This window comes from Cavia porcellus, unplaced genomic scaffold (assembly GCF_034190915.1).
Source record: "Cavia porcellus strain 051 isolate PalLab524CR breed Dunkin Hartley unplaced genomic scaffold, mCavPor4.1 scaffold_9, whole genome shotgun sequence".
Classification (NCBI taxonomy): domain Eukaryota; kingdom Metazoa; phylum Chordata; class Mammalia; order Rodentia; family Caviidae; genus Cavia; species Cavia porcellus.
In genome coordinates this window covers 67263420-67281690 of record NW_026947492.1, presented here as the reverse complement: position 1 = coordinate 67281690, position 18271 = coordinate 67263420, and the positions used below count along the sequence as shown (strand labels likewise).

Sequence of the window (18271 nt, the reverse complement as noted above, 5' to 3'; positions counted from 1 at the left end):
TTGTATTTAATGAGTTAACTAAAGCAAGCTGGATCTCTTTTCGTTTAACTCCAAATGAAGATGACAGATAAAAGCTGATTCTAAAGTAGCCATAAGGGCCACATGATGTACAGTAAGTAAAGTAACAATAGAAATGCCTTGCAAAAGCAGCTTTGATTCAGTAAAATATATTATTATAGAAATTTCCTGAAGGAGAGAGAGAACCATTTCATCAGATCACCATGCTGTCTACTGCTAATTCAACTCCCGCAACTTTCTTCTTGACCGGAGTTCCAGGATTAGAAGCTTTCCACATCTGGTTTTCCATACCTTTTTGCTTCTTCTGTGTGATAGCTCTCTTGGGGAACAGCACTATCCTCTATGTGGTGGTGACAGACTCCAGCCTCCATGAGCCAATGTACTATTTTCTCTCCATGCTCTCTGCCACCGACGTGGGCATCACTCTTTCTTCTCTTCCTACAACACTGGGTGTCCTCTGGCTCAATGCCAGGATCATCGGCCTAGATGGATGTATTGTACAGATGTTCTTTCTACATGGATTCACACTCATGGAATCTTCTGTACTTCTGGCCATGGCTTTTGACCGCTTTGTTGCCATTTGCAATCCCCTGAGATATGCTGTGATTTTAACTAACTCTAGAATCATCAAAGCTGGGGTGATGGTATGTGTATGAATGCTGGTCAACCTTGTGCCCTTGCTACTGCTCCTTAAGCGTCTGTCTTTCTGTGGTCCTAATGTGCTTTCCCACTCCTACTGCTACCATCCTGATGTGATTAAGTGTTCTTGCTCAAGTATCAGGGTCAACAGCATCTGTGGCTTAGTTGCCCTCATTCTGACATCAGGAATAGATATCCCCTATATTTTCCTCTCCTACATGCTGATCATCAAGTCCACTCTCAGCATTGCCTCCCCAGAAGAGAGGCAAAAAGCCTTTGGTACCTGTGTCTCTCACATCGGTGCTGTTGCCATCTTCTATATCCTCTGGATCATCCTGGCTTTGGTACATCGCTTTGGCCATAATGCTCCTCCATATGTTCATACACTGATGTGAAATCTTCACTTCTTCTTTCCCCCAGTGCTGAACACCATCATATATAGTGTGAAGACCAAATAAATCCATAAGGCTTTCATCAAGATGTTTCCAAATACAAGGCCAGTTGTCAAATCATGAAATGATCTGGGTAGATAGGTTTGTTTTTTTCCTCTCGTTACCCTTTCTTCAACATTTTAATACATCATGCCAGGCATCATTTTAAGTATGATAACACAGTACCTACTCAAAGATGATAATGTATGAAACATCACTGTCCTCTCAAGTAGTTTACATGGTTTAGTAACCCAGAAACAAAATTAAATAATAACAAAAGTAAAACAGAAATATTACTATAGACTTATATTCAAGACACTATTCAGATATTGATATAAACACATAAAATTTTAGAAAAGATTGCCTGGTAAGAATAAAGGATGACAAATAAAGATATAAAATGCATCAAGGGCACAACACTGTGAAGCTGCTGAAGTAAGATACATGCTCAGTGCACAAGTGTTTTGTGTAATAGAGGAGGGGGAAGAGACTCTGATATGAGATTATAAAAGAATGTCTGTACTCAGCAAAATTAAAAATTATGGAAGCTTTAAAAAAATTAGAATGGTCAAATGGAATTTGGAAGCATTACTAAATTCCTTTTTAAGTAAAATCAATTATAATTCTATATTGAAGAAAATAACCTTTAAATAAAATGAAAAACAGTCTTCCTTTATTCTTCTGATTTGAATCAGTATTGGAAATACATATTGTCCTTAATGTCATACAAAATATTTCTCAGTTCCATTGCTTTATATGTAGGAATTCTATAGCTCTGATATTGCAGTCTACTATATCTGTCTTGAAATGGGATTTTAAGATGTCGAGTACAAGCTCAGTTGCTTATATTCTTCTGGTAAAATAGTAATAAGGACCAAAGTAGTCTATGAATATTTTCATAGCAAAATTTAGTGACTTTCTATGTTTCCTATAATATGCAATGTTAAAATATTGTACTTGCCTCTTTCTACCCTTGTCAAAAATCTCCTAGCATAAGAACAATAAGAACAATAAAGAAAGGGACAACAATGAAACATTATGAAAAAAAATAAAAAAAAAAAAATATATATATATATATATATATATATCTTGATAAAAAAATATCTTCATGTTTTATTGTATATATTGCAGAAACATTTTCCCTCAGAGCAATGTGTAGCTCACTGACTTGTTTTTGTGTATGTGTGTCAGTACTGGGGATTAAACTCACGACTGCATGCTTGCAAGACAGGCGCTTATGCCGCTGAGCTAAATCCGAGCCTCATTTTATTTTTTATCATTGATTTTTATGAACATAAAAGCATTTCTGAATTGTGCCTATTGTACACTTTCTGAAAAAGGAATAAATTTGAAAAAATCATTGTAGTTAGATAAATGATAAATTATTAAAATTTTAACAATTATGTGCATACAAGTTTTATCTGATTACTCCCTAGGGTAGTGGTGACAAACCTGTAACACACGTTACTGTCTTTTTCTCAACACAAAAAAATGATAAGAGAAGGAAACAGTGAAAATAGAACTTTAGTAAAAAGAGGGGAAGAGGAGTTAAAGAGAGGGGTAGAAAATGGGAAAAAAAGTTAAGATATATTGTGTATTTGTGCAATCTCTCTATAATGAATGTGATCATAATGTGTATCATAAATGTACTAATAAACTTCATTAATTTCTTGGAAGATGTTAATGCATGAGTTAGTTTCTCTTGACATAAACTTAGTATTCAGATTTAATTGCAGTTTTGGCACTTGGCGATAAATAAATGGATTTGGGGTTGCAGTTTGGATACTTGGTCTCTAAAAGGCTCATCATCACTGCTCTGTGGGATTTTACTGTGCCTTTCCCATGCTCACTCCCCACAGAAGAAGGCTCACAGTTTTCTCTTTCTTTTAAGTCATCATAAAGACTTTACGTGTTTGGTATCCTTGAAATTTTTTTCCCCAGATACACTAAATATGTATACATGTAACTCAAAATGGACCTGTAAAGAAAGCTCTAGACATTCACACATATATTATAAAACAGGGAAAGGTCAAAAACAAGCTATTTAAATAAATTACTCCACAATTTAGAAAAAAGAAAATAAAAACACCAGAAAGCCTAAGAAGTTTAAAGGAAAAAAAGCAGTGAAATAATAGAGAAAAAAGCATGATGTCAAGAATGAAGAGAGGATATTACAAAGGTTACAAAAATGTAGGTATACATATAAAAAATGTATGTATGTTTGCATGTATACAAGCTAGATAACTATACTAGTAATCTATGTTAGTTCATCCAAAGAATAGTTTGTGATGTCATTGTATGATTGGTCATTTTATGGCTAGATCTTTTAACTTGAACAACTACATCTAAAATAACAATATGCAATATATTAACTAGTGTTAATTTACTACTTTTTTTGAAATTCTGTATCATTTCTATCCTTTTTTCTGTTTTGCTTTTTAAAATAGAAAAAGAACTCAATAAACACTTTAAAGAGAAAAAAGTGATTTTTACTATCTTAAGACTTGTTTTTGAAAGAGGTTTTTGGAAGAGACATTGAAATAAGGGGAGGGTCTTAGGAAAAAATAGGAATCAAGATATATCATATACAGGTTCAAATTTCCTACAATGAATGTGATCATTGTGTATATCTGAACTGTACCAATAAACTTAATACAATGATAAAAGAGACTGGTTAAAATCACAAAATTTGTAGCCATATAAACCTGAGTTACAGAAAACTTCTGTAAATATCTCATTCATCACACCTCAGTTTGCTAAACTGTAACACCGCGGAAATATATGGTACCCACATTATAGGATTACATGGAGAATTTATGAAGGAATCTATGTAAAGTCCAGAACAAAAACGCATTAAAATGTCTTTTCAACTAACTTTTTTTAATCAAGAAATAACAATTCAACAGAGATAAGATGACACAAAGAAAAATACTATAAGAATAATTGCTGTCAATGAAAAAACATTTTTAAAAAACTGTTTGAAGAAGAAATAGCAGAAAATATCCCAAGCATGGGGAAAAAAAATTGACATATAGACAAGTGATGTATATAGGATCCCAGTTAGTCATAACCAAAATAAATCTACACCCAAATATATAATAATCAAGATCCCAAAAATTCAGCACGTGAACAGAATATTAAAAGCCATTAAAGGGGCCGAGGATTTAGCTCAAGGGCACAAGCATGCTCCCTGGAAATCCTAAAGTTGTGAATTCAATCCCTGGCACAAAAAAAAAACCTGGTCAGAAAAAAGAAACTAACCTTTCCTATAAAGGAAAACTCATTAGAATCACAGCAGACTTTTCAGCAGAAACTCTCAAAGGTAGAACTTGGAGTGAAGCATTGTAAGTCCTGAAAAAAAAAATCCAAACTCTGCAAAACTATCTTTCATAATTAATGGAGAAATAAGATAATTCCATGACAAAGATCAACTAATTTTTTGCTATACATCAAAACAGTAATAAATCTAGCAGAATATATAATAATGATTGTATAAATACTTTATTAATTATTTTGTAAAGTATTTAAAGTATAGTAAGAATTAAATATTTTTAAAAGCCACAAATTATCTATAAACTTTTAAATTAATAAATAATTTGGCAAATTTTCTGATACAGTGTTACTCTAAGAATTTGTTCTATATTTTCCAGTAACAAACACAAAAATGAATTTAAAGGGCTCTGTTTTTAAAATGCATCAAAATATTGAATATCTATGGATAAATCTAACAGAGCATAAGGGGTGAGCATACCTCTAACCTGAAAACTAAATAGTAAAACTAAAATATAGTACATAAATGGAAGAGTAAACTATGTTTTAGAGCTCAGTGATTCATTATTGAAAGTGTTGTGAAATAGCTTCTAAAGCTTTCAGACACCCTGCCATTCCACCAAGACATCAAAACTTTCTCTAAGGAATTTAAGGGTGGACATGTGTGCAAATACATATGTGCTAACAAGTTAAATTCTAAAATTCATGATGAAGCTATAAGAATATAATTTGTCTTACTCTGCATAACATCACATGGTAACTTTCTAAAACCTATATAATTAATATGATAAGATTTGTACAACAATTAGATAAACTGAGTAATGGAACACAACATTCTAAAACAGACACATCACATATATGAACACTGTGTTTACAATAAACGTGGGGATGGACTGGGGGTTTAGTTCAAAGGCACAAGTGATACCTTAAGTTTTGTCCCGGGTACCAAAAAAAAAAAATTTGCCAGGGATTTAGCTCAGTGGTATAAGCATTTGTCTTGCCAAGCACATGGTCATCAGTTTGATCCCCAGTATCAAAAATAAGTAAAAATAAATAAACATGGGAGCATATAGATAGCTTCAACCATGAAATTTGTCTAGTTTAATGTATACTTACGTGTGGAAGGTAAAGTTACCCTTCAGCTAACATTACAAACAAAATTTGATTTCTAATGAATTAATGTAAAAATCAATGTTAAAAAAATAAGCTTCTGCAGATAACACACAATAGTATATTCAAGTTTTGGAGAAAGTGACTATTTCTTAGGTGGGATTTGTAAAATATTAAATATAAAGAAAAAAGAAGATTGATAGCAAATTCTGTTAATAAGCATTTTCAAGATAATAAAACTGAGAAGAAGATTCGTGTCTTATACAGCAAAGAAGCTTCCTAAAATTAGTAACAAAAAAATTTCAATATCAACATAAGGAAGCTTACACCCAGTATTTCATAAGAAACTATTTTTAAAGTTTAAATAATTATATGAGTATGTGTACATAATTGATTAAAAAATAAAAAGTGATACCAAAATCACATAAATTATAAATCTATAAGAATAGTTAACATTAAAATATTGATAAATCTATTATCAATAGATAAAACAGACTAGGTAAAATAGAGAACCATGTGGCCTGAAAAATTCCTGAAATATTTACCATCTGGGTCCTTATAAATAGGAAAAACTTACTTTAATTCTATGTTGCAGTTACATGTGATAAATCATTGAGCAGTACTAAAGAAATATGTACTTTTTACTTAATGTAAATAGTTATTTTCTATTAAAATTTTATTTATAATTTACTAAACCTTTTTGTGCTTTCCATAATGTGTCTAAATGTGTCCTGAATTTCAGATGATACACAAAAGGAAAAATATTTTATCCTCAGCAATTTCAGAATCCCTGAAAATAATCAGAAAACCACAGATTATTTGGGCAGGAGGAAATGTCACTCTGTATGTTAGTGTTTCTATGCCCACTACAAACCAGAGATTATAGAATATCAAGGAAAATATTTTAATGCTTTAAGCAGTGCCCTAAAATAACACATTTTAACTCTCAGGGTCTGTGAGTCTAAAGTTAGTTAGTGTTTGACTGAATCCTCTACAAATGTATTTCGACTTGAACTAGAAAAAGATATCCTTCCAATCCCAGGTATTTATTAGTAGGATTCAACTAATTTCTCATATCATATTAAATTAAAGGATTCAATTTCCTCCTGGATATTGGTCCAAAAAGTTCGTATGTAAATTCTGGCTGATTGGAGACTGCCATTCCATGTGAGGCAACATGAAATGCTGTCCAACATCGATGCTTGCTTCATCAAAGCCTTTGTCATGCAAGCATGTAAATGATATCCTATCTATGGCCTTTGCCACTTTCCATTGGTAACAAGAAAATCACAGGTACATCTAGTGGAGAGCATTACACGAAATCTTCAGTAAGTGGAAGAACAGATAATTTGTAACTATTTTATGATTTTATAAACTGACCACAAAAGAATTTGCATGCAAAGTCTAGTTAGATTATGAAATCACTGAAGGTAACAGTGGTGAAAGTTTTCACTGTTTTATACTAACTCAAAATCTGCAAATGTATTTACTCATACTTCACTTTTGACTGAAAAATCAGTTTAAATACTTGTTGGGAGTCCTAAGTAGTTTGAATTGAAAATCTCAAGCTTTCTATCATTGAAATACCTTGAATAATTCTTGAAGGTCTCATATTAATGTTTTTGGTTGGATAATTGAACACGACTGTTTTCAGTCTCTCTGTTTGAATGTTCACTTTGTATGCTTTGATACTGTGACTTGAGCAACTATCTCTAAGACGATAATGTGTAATCTATTAACTGGTGATTTCCTATTTTTTTTTTTTGTAGTTCTGTATTACTTGTACCCTCACACCGCTTTGTTTTGTTTTGTTTTTTTTTCTCTTTTTCCTTTTAAATAAAATTTAAAAAAAATTCTTGAAGGTCTCAATAAATTCAGTACACAATTACATTTCTAAAATCTTTGATCTAAGTTTGAATGCACAAATATGAAAGCATCAATAGACATGGATAACTAACTGCATATGTATGATTTGGTTTCTTTTGCTATGCATTTAATATCCCTGTGGAACATTAATCACTTACTTGTGTTAATAGTTTAAAACCTTCTGAGATTGTGCAGCACTGCACTGTATTTGTAAACCGAGAGAGATTTTGGGTTATCTTTGTCCATGGTCTCAGGAGGCCCACGTCTTACTACCACATGGCTCAATTCTATAAAGCCCACAGCTCTAGAACTGTACACTGCTCCGGCTCTGTTGGAAAAGTCATAGAAGAGTCCTCTTTCCATGTGAAGCTGGTAAGATAGTGGAGAAAGAGTTCACTGTATTGAATTTACGCTTAGTGTACCTATTCCAAAATACTGAAACAGACTTAGAGAAAAGTAAGATAATTCTAGTGTCTGCTGTGTCCTTGGAGAACCAGACAACATCATCTCATCATTTAAGGTTGATATTTTCATGTTTTTTTTTTTTTGACATAGAATTAATAACCATGGAACTAAAGGTTTATTACTTAAAACAAGTATACCAGCATAGCAACACATGAAGCTATGAAGTGGTGCTTACTTCCATAAAGTAAATTTCAAATACTACTGTTGGTATTCTACAAGCTTAACTTAAAAATGCTGCTATTGTAATTATTTAGTCTTATGTATTGCTATAATTTATGTTAATAAGTTTACAACTTAAAGTCATTTTAGAATTTTAATTGAATGAGGCTCTCTACAACATTTCCATATCTACAGTCATCTCCTTCCTCCTTCAGTCCCTCTCTATATTACCTTTAAGTCAGTATTCACTACTCCATATTTCTTCAATAGCACTAAATATCTTCCTAGTAATTCAGAGAGACAGGTAAACATTGGGAGATAATTCTCGACATAATTCTCCACCAAGCTACCCATTTGCTGCTTGATCTCTAGTATCAATGGAAAATGGTGATTCTCATCCTTTTGAGAGCTAATTAGTATGATGACTTACATTAAATCAACTTTCTTAAGGATCTTTATATATCCATTAATCCCTCTCAATCTATATTTTTATCCCTATCCACTATATCCCTATATGGTTGATAGATTTATCCATTTCTCTAACTCTTCTCACCTTTCCAGTATCCTCCATTTACCTTCAGCCTTCCTTAGTAATGGTTTCTTTCCTGGACTTCACACCTGAGTTTCTGGAACTAAAGACATACTACATCCACTAATTTTCTATTCATTTTCCAAGCCACTATCACAGTTTGTCAATTTTAATTAATCAAGTTTATCTGCTTTTTCCACATTCAGTAACAAATCTGAAACACATCTGAATGTTTTTACTGTTTACCATCTTTGCCCAAGCACTTGGACACTGTTATTCATACAATGCTCAGTGATATCATGTTCTTTTGGTTTCTATGATTCTGATAATGTTTCCTGGTCTCACTTTTCTACTGGATATAGTCATTTCCAAAAGTTTCTATAGAGCTCTGTCTTCATCGGTTTCTTTTACAAATCCACATTCTGAAGTTTTCAATATACGGTTCAGTTAAAATTGTGCATAGACAATGCTAACTTCACTTACATTACTGGTAAAAATCTAGAGGCCTGTGTCTGGAAATTCACATGCACAAAGCAACCACAAACTCAAGTGGATTTCTCTTGTTTCTCTTACATGAAACATACTTAAAATTTAATGCACTGACTTTTAACTAACATTATACAGACAATCTGATACAAATTAAATGTCTACTAATATAAAAATAATTATCAGAGTGTGTAAAGCTATAAAGAAAATATTTTCTTTAGGTTTAAGGATTAAACTTCTAATAACTCCACTAAATATCCCTAATTATGAATGGAAAATGAATAGCAGAACTTAATTTAGAGTTTCAATGATAAAGATGTGGAGAAATATGTATTAAAAATAACTAAATATTTTTCTGTTGTACTCTAATATTTTACTTCTATAGGATGTAAAAAATTGTGACACTTAATGCTGCAAACCCAAGACAACACAAAAATACTAAGCAACTGGACATCTAAATCTCCAGCCTTCTTGCTGACTGCTCTCCCTGGCTTCCAGGCTGTCCATGGCTGGATCTCCATTCCATTTTGTTGTGTGTATGCCATTGCCCTCTCTGGGAACAGCATGATCCTCTCCATTGTCATCACCCAGTGCAATCTCCATGAGCCCATGTACTATCTTCTCTCCATGCTGTCAGCCACGGATCTGGGCCTGACTGTTTCTACAATGTCGACAACATTGGGTGTCCTGTGGTTTGATGCAAGAGAAATTACTCTAGATGCTTGCATCATCCAGATGTTTTTCCTTCATGGATTCACTTTCATGGAATCTGGGGTACTAATGGCTATGGCTTTTGACCGCTATGTGGCAATCTGTAACCCTCTCAGGTATACTACGATTCTCACTAATTCCAGAATCATTCAGATGGGTCTCCTAATGATTTTACGTACTGTTGTCTTGATACTACCACTGCTATTGCTCCTTAAGCCTGTTATTTTCTGCAGAATGAATGTCCTTTCCCACTCCTATTGTTATCATCCAGACGTGATTAAATTAGCATGTTCAGACACGAGGACAAATAGTATCTGTGGATTAGTTGACCTTGTTTTTACTACAGGGATAGATATCCCATGCATCATCCTGTCTTATATCTTGATTATTCACTCTGTCCTCAATATTGCCTCTCCAGTTGAACGATACAAGGTCTTCAGCACCTGTCTCTCCCACATTGGAGCAGTTGCTGTGTTCTACATCCCCATGATAATCCTGTCTTTTGTTCATCGCTATGGTTGGTCATTTCCCAAAGTGGTCCATTCAATGATGGCTAATGTATATCTGCTTTTGCCCCCTGTGCTCAATCCCATCATCTATAGTGTGAAAACAAAACAGATTCGCAAGGCTGTGCTTAGTCTGCTCCTTGCAAAATAAACAGAGAATAAGTTTGAGAAAATCACGTTGGTGATATTTTTATGCTAAAAAAGAAAGGCTATTAGATTTTTTTATGTTAACATCACATTTTTCATGTATTTCAGTCTTTCATAAGTATTTTTTGTGTTTAGTTATAAATTATAGCTGTGGCATGCAACCCAAAATTTTATAGTCTAATAAAGGAACTAGGAGACATATAACAATTAATGAAAACAACACGTGAAGTAATCTTCCTGTTTAATGCGAAGTGTTCTATTACCTGCTTTTAAGATATTTTTCACTTATCATTCAAAATATCACAGAAAACATAATATCAGTAATAATATTTTACTTTTGAAGAAATTGAAGTTCAGTGATATTTACATAATCAAAGGACACATAATTAACATCAGACAGACTTTAATCCAGGCTTCTTCTATCTTGGACCCCATGCTCTTCATTTCTGTTACATTCTGTACAAAAAGCATTAGAAGAAAATATTGACAGTTCAAAATAAGACCTGACTCTCCATTAATATATATTAATTTTTTAGGATATACTGTAGTTCATCCTTATTATGGATAATCCTTAATGTGAGACCTAAATATAGGTAGATTTTTTTACTGGCATCTCTACAGAGGACTCATGGCTCCCTGAGAGCCCTGAACAAGGCTTTGCTTTTACTTTGATACTGTTGAGACAGGGAAATTTTTCATCACCAAGTGAAATGATTATAGAAGCAGCAGAGCAGTGGTTAAGAAGAGAGGGAAACTGGCAGGATTTTCCTGGGACATTGTGCTCCACTGACAGTGCACTGTAGCTGTGCCTATACTTAGCTATGATCATAACCAAGTTAGGGAACTTAGCTGTGTAAGATTAACCCACAGCTGTTCAATTTCAGCCCCAAAGGTGGTTATCTCTCTCAATAAGTAAAGGCCAAAATCTGTGGAATAACAGTAGTTCGTATATTCCTATACAGTACAGTGGTACACCAGTTCATGAACTTAATTCGTTCCGTGATTCTGGAAAAGATGGTCACAGCAATATCTGCAGGAGTGGGAAAGATCGCTGCAGTAGTGTTCATCACTCAAAGGAGAATTCGCAGCAAGCGAGAACAAACTTTTTCCAAACACTTTTGTTTGCAAACCAAATTTGTTACAAACAAGTGTTTGTGAACTGAAGTAGCATTATACATATTTTTAAGGAAATAGATAATAATAAATATCGTAACTGGAATCAAAGCTAACATGTTGATTTTTTGAACCATAGAAAAGTCAAAATATAAATTTATATGTGTTTCCCAATCAAGGTCACGCTGAGTCCCACTATGACTGGCACACACTTATGTCCCCAGAGGCTCCTATGCAAGCTCCTAATTGTGTCTCTTTCTGTATTCTATTTGGCAATTGTTATCCAAACAATTTATAGGCGAAAAATAAATCAAGATTCTTTTCATTGAAAAGGATAGAACTTAGCATTTGTCATCTTTGAAATAAAATGTGCACTCATCTACCTCCTTACTCAGTCTTCTGAAGAGGATTGTTTCGTCACATTTTCTTAGGCACCAAGTTAACTGTTGAATTTCATTACCTCCCACTCCAGAAGATCATATTCCTTCCTCCTCTGGTTTCAGGTTATGTTATCATCATAGTCCCATATTTTTCATACACCATTTTTGACCAATACAAACTCAAACATATACCTTTAATTAATTTGTTATCTAAAATCTTAAAGAATATAAGCAGTTTATTTTCTAGAAGCTAATAAATATACTGTCTTTAACTGGATGTTCTTTTGAGACATTTTTTAGCATCTATACTGAAAACCTGATTTGAAAACTTAGCACACAGCTGAGTACACCATGTCAAAGAATTTTTGAGAATGCCTAAGGAATGAATGAAAAAGATAAAAATTGACATTCCAATAAAGAATAAATAAAATGAAAATTCTGGATCCAAATGTGGATATCATACTTTATTTTTTCATATATAGTGTAGGAGATTGAACCAAAGCCTTTTACTCTAAGGTACATTCCTAGACATTTTTTACTGTTTTTCTTTCTTTCTTTTTTTTTTTTTTCTTTTAATTTTGGCACAAGATCTGTGCCAGGTACCAAGGTACAAAGTTTCCAGGCTGTGCTCGAACTTGCCACCATCCTTTCTCAGTCTTCAAAACACACACAAAAAAAGTACGTTATTCAGGTGGAGCTCAATTATTTAACAAACTTAAAAATAAATGAAAAAGGAAATGTTACTGTACAATATATTCATCCGTTTTCTATCTGTATGTATTATGTTCTGTCTCCAATTAGCCAATAGTACAGACAGTAGCAATAATAAAAATAAAACTTTTTCAAAGAGAATCTCTGCAGACTTTCTAATGTGGTATATATCTTATAACTACAATGCACAGATTTTAGCTTTTCCTGTGATTAATATAGTTGCCCTTGGACTCAATAAAAAATATTAACTCATAAATCTCTATTACACTCTGGAGAATTTAATCATGCAATAAAATTATATTAACCAGTTCTTTAAAAATCAACCTTCCTTTTAATGTTATTCTCTCTCTAGAAGCACACAGAAATGATTGCTTTCATTTACTTGAAGAATCGTAATACAGTTATTCCTTTCTTACTCAAGAAGGGAAGTACATATTAACCAAGATCTATATGTAAATGTTTACAGTGGCTTCATTTATAACAACTAAAATTTGAAAAAAATATAAAATGGTCAATAACAGATAAGTAGAAAAAATGTAAGTGGACTATCACTACAGACAACATGGGTAAATAAAAAAAAAATCATGTTAAACCAAAGAAGTCAGCAGTAACAAGAAAATATTCTACTAATTCCAGGTAGTACAACTTTGAAAAAAAGACAAATCGCCAACAGAATAGAACAACTCTGGTAAAGACAAACCTCAGACATAGCAACATAAAACAAAACACACTAAACTTTGCTTAGATGTATGGTAATAAGGATCGCTTGATGTGGAAAACAATACAATTTTAATGATATTGGAAATGTACTGTATTACAATTGTCATGACCTTAATACAAATGCATTTATTTGTCAAAACTCATCAAATATGTATGCACCTTATGTAAGTTAGATCAATAAAATTGATATCTGTGCTTATTTTGACTTTTAAAATAATGTTAGAGAATAAGAAAAAATAACAGAAATCATCTAAATATTACATGCAATATAGTTTTATAAAACATGATGCAGCTGATATATCTTTAAATAAGTCTATAAATAATGAAAGTCAATCAATTATGTGACTTTTAAAAGTGTTGCTTTTATAATCTAATTTTTGTTTATTTAGATTTTGTGATTTCAATTTTTAATATATTCATGAAGTATATTGACAATATATTGGTCTATTGCTTACGCTGTACATATAAATTTTTAAATGTATTTTCACCCAAAATAGGGTGGTTAAAATATTTTAAAAATGGAAGAATACCTCATTTCTGTAGAAATAATTTTGGCTATTAACTTTCTAACTCTGCTCCCTATATAGAAATAAAGCATAGAAAACCACTCATTCAATTTGCTCTACCTCTACTCCTTAAATGAACTTTATTATTCATATGTGGAAAATTAACATGAAATTACTATTTCTTGAATCATTTTCTGATTTCACATTTGTCATTAAGAACAGCCCTTGTTTCTCCAAACTATCATACTCTCCACATAATATACCAACAGATTTCCTAAATCCTTTGATAAAATCAACATTGATTAGCTAAGTATTCCAGGGAAGAATCTCAATACACCACATCCATTCCAGAAACTGAGGATTCAGATACTGTATCTTTAAATTGAGCTTTCTTTGAAGTCAAAGCTCTGCTTTCTGGATCTTTCATACTACAACTCCCTTCATATAATGTGGGAAACATGTTCAATGTCTAAGAGATAATACTAGCAGGTCACAAGTGTTGAATGTTAAACAGAAGCTAAGCTGGCTATAGAAAATTTTGAATTATAGACTTGATACATATTTATGGGAAGTTTATTTCTGAGAGGTCTTCTCCCTTCTGCAGAGAAATTTATCAAGGCTTATCCTTTTATGCATCAAATAAAAAAGACTTTAATGTAGAACAATTTGCCGAGGATTATTCTCCTGTGCATCAAATCAAAGAAACTTTATTTGATGCTTATTTCATGTAGTACAATCCAAATAACACTATAAAATACTGCTATGACTAGCACTGCATAGAAGAAAATGATAAAGTGACTTCGAAATGCTTTTGTGTCTTTCTCCCTAGGAATCAGACCTTGAGGAACTCAGGCTAAGGATGTCCACTTGCAACAACTCTATTCCTCAGCCTTTGATATTTGTTCTGGCTGGAATACCTGGCCTGGAAACTGTCCAGGGTTGGTTTTCTGTGCCTTTTTTCTTGATATTTGTCATTGCAATCATGGGCAATGCCACCATCGTGTGTATCATCTGGATGGAGAAGAGTCTCCATGAGCCCATGTTCCTCCTCCTGGCCATGCTATCAGCAGTTGACATGTGCTTGGTCAGTGTCACTGTGCCCCGCATGCTGGGCATATTCTGGATGAATGCAAAGGAAATCAGCTTTGATGCCTGCCTCACACAGATGTTTTTCATCCCTTCCTTCTGTGTCAGGAGTCTGGGATCCTCTTGGCCATGGCTTTTGATAGATTTATGGCTATCTGATATCCACTGAGATATATAACCATATTTGATATGAAGGTGCTTGTAAAGATAGCACTAGCCATCCTGGAAAGAGCAATAGCAGTGCTAACCCCAGCACCCATCTTGACAAAATGACTAGAAATTTTCCAAGCCCACATAATTGCATACTCCACTGTGCCTACATGGTTGTGGTGATGATAGCTTGTGGGGACAACTCTCATCATATTGTCTAAGGCCTCATGATGATGGTAGCATCAGTGGGATTTCATTTGTTTTTATCATGCTGTCCTATGGACTTATCCTTCACGCAGTCTTTCAGATACAATCTTGGAAAGCTCAGGGAAAAGCTTTTAGCACATGTGGCACTCATCTTTGTGTTATTGCCCTCTTTTATTCTCCTGTTGTCTTTCTTATCTTGGCCCAGATTTTAGGCTACCATATGGCTACCAACCTACAGATCATCATTGAAAACCTTTACTTCCTAGTTCCTCCCATGGTCAATCCTTTGATTTATGGGCACGAACCAAACAAATGAGGGAGTGGGTTTTACATATCTTCCAATGTCAAACAGACTGAGGTTGGCACTTTTGACGGACAGGAGATCCGGTGATGTGGAACTGGACTTCAGACCAGGTTACAGGTAGAGATAATTATTTCCAGGCTTGCAGTTTCACAGAAAAATGAATCACCAATGTAAGAGGGAATCTGCTTGGGAATGTAACTGGAGAATGGTCTTATCAGAGTGGAATCCTTATTAAATTCTTACAACCAGAATATTCCTTAAATACTTATGTAATAATAAACTAAAGTAACATTTTGCTCTAAAATTTATTGTTGATTATACCATGTCATATAATTTAGAAACACATTGCAAATGAGGTTAAAATGTAATTTGGATATATTATTATTCACATTTATGATTTAAAAATAAATATTAAAATGTGTGTTACTTTAATTTGTTTTCATATTTGTGTTTTAACTAAGCAGCACAAAATAATATAATGTGGAGCTTAACCCCATAAAATAAATATACATAAATAACAATAACTGTAAGTATAAAAATGAAGAATAAGCTACCTAACTTTGACTAAAGGCTTTAAAAAATCTAAAAAAAAAAGAAATACAAAGTCATCTTTGGTAATAAATAATAAATTGAACCTAAGAGGTAAACAGTTTACAAATGAAGAAAATATCTTGAAAATTATTTTTTTTCTTCGACTTTCAATTCTGCTTTCCAACTAGCTGATTTCATCCTTTTTTATGTTTTAAATATTTATTTTATATCCCCGCCCATAAATTCTGTCTGTGCCCCTGCAAGCAAATTGCAAATGCCTCATGAACCACTTTCCAGATTAACCTTGAACTTAATGTTTTCAAAACTAAAGTTTTGCAAATTTTTAATGTATTGTGATAAAAATCACTTAATATGAAATAGGCTCTAAAAACATAGGTCTATTGTCTTAAACTTATGTGGAAAAGTATTGTACTGTTAATAAACTTTTGATTTTCTGGGCAACTATAATGATTCTCTGTATTTCCCACTTTTGTTCATTGAAAGGAATTGCCACTGAGCGATGTTTCTGGGTATTAAATTCAGTTTGGCAACTCAAAATTATCTAGCTTTTCTGTCTAAATACAACTGATCACAATTGCTTTGTACATTCATACTAACTTCTTTTCTACCTTATACTTTTGTTACTTGCATGCATTTCAGAAAGATAAAAATCTTTCTGATTAATCTTTGTACCTCTATTTCTCTTATTGAAAAGTGGTTTCACTGCAACTGGAGTAGTCTTTTTCAAACAAATATCTCATTTTATTCACTTAAAATTTGTAAAATTCTGTTTCTCAAGGGCAAAACTGAACACCATTCTGTATTTTTAAAGTCTTAACATGACTGGCTGCCAACTCATCAGATGATCTGTTCTCAATAAATCAAACACTAGGCATCACTGCAGCCAAACCTGACTGCTTTATTGTAAGGCCCCAGGTGTTCCTCACAACATTCGGTCTTTTTCCCGACAGAAGGCATTTCAGCTCAATCACTCTTAGTCAAAATTTTTCCCACACCTCGAGACACGTCTGTGAATTGTTGTCCTTAAGGATTGTTTTTAAATAGTATCACTCTGACCTTTTCTTTCATTCTGGCTTCTGCCAGATGTCTTTGCCTGTGATCTATTCTGTATAACAGCTGTTTCATCACAGACTTTGACATCCCTGCTACACTGACCGTTAGTTTACAGAAGGGGCCAAGCCAGGTAGTTCAGTTGTTCACAGGCTTTACACTAATATCTCAGTGTTAAAAATGTTATTAGGCAATAGTAATCCAAGGAGTATAGCTAGGGAACTGGGCCCTATCCTCCATATCTAATTATTATAGCTAAACCTCCCTAGGTAATGTAGAACAAACATAAGCACAGGTGATATTCACAGTCAGAAATGTGCACAAATATATACTTTTAAATCTAGATAATTCCAGTCTTTTTACTTATGTATAAATAATTCTCTGACTCTGTCTTTTCAACTCTCTCATGATTTCATACTTACATATGTGTGTACTCATACACATCCCCTGTGATATGCATACATACATAAGAATAGATATGCATATACAACGTATATATTAAATCATATCAATAGATTTGTTAAATGATGATTAAAGTTCTTATACTTTTCATACACCAGTTTTCAGAGTAACATATTTGCTTGAATAAATGGGCGGACTAGCTCATCATGTTTCCATCACATGCTCTTAGTCAGCTTCTGGAACTCAAGCACAGGCCTGCTTTCTTCTTTTGGCCTTCCTTGCTCTTTCCTTTCTTATTTCCTTTACCAAATATTGTTTGGCATTTAGTTTTTTTTCTTTCTTTCTTTCCTTCTCTCTTTCTTTCTTTTTAATCTTTTTGAAGGCAGAGTTCCTTTAAATGGTTCAGGCTGGCCTTGAACTCACTCGGTAGCCCAGAATGGCTTTTAACTCACAATGATTTTCCTGCCTCAGCCTTCCAAGTGTTAGGGTTACAAGCATGTGCCACCATGCCCAGCTTTTTGTTAGTAGTTTTGAATTCTCCTTTTTGTTCCTCAGTCATGATTCAAAGAAAACAATATGAAATTAATTTATTCATTCACTAAAATGAATAGTATGTCTATCTTTAGAATAGAATCAAGAATTTCCATATCAGAATTTTAATAAATATCTTTTTAATAGATCACTTATTTTCAAATCGCTAATTTCCTGAGAAAAAGATGATAAGATAATGCATATACTTAAACATTTAGTCCA

The 18271-nt window shown here is 33.1% G+C and overlaps 1 protein-coding gene and 2 pseudogenes across 1 annotated transcript; all 3 read left to right on the top strand.

Annotated features, from left to right (window-relative positions):
- Positions 1-221: 221 nt before the first annotated feature.
- On the top strand, positions 222-1172 carry LOC100732645 (olfactory receptor 51F1-like; annotated as a pseudogene).
- Positions 1173-9381: 8209 nt separating this feature from the next.
- Positions 9382-10341, top strand: LOC134477576 (olfactory receptor 51F1-like). Its single transcript, XM_063255673.1, has one exon. The coding sequence runs from the start codon at positions 9382-9384 to the stop codon at positions 10339-10341; it is 960 nt and encodes a 319-aa protein (XP_063111743.1).
- A 4285-nt stretch (positions 10342-14626) lies between these two features.
- Positions 14627-15567, top strand: LOC106026583 (olfactory receptor 52K1-like; annotated as a pseudogene).
- Positions 15568-18271: the final 2704 nt, after the last annotated feature.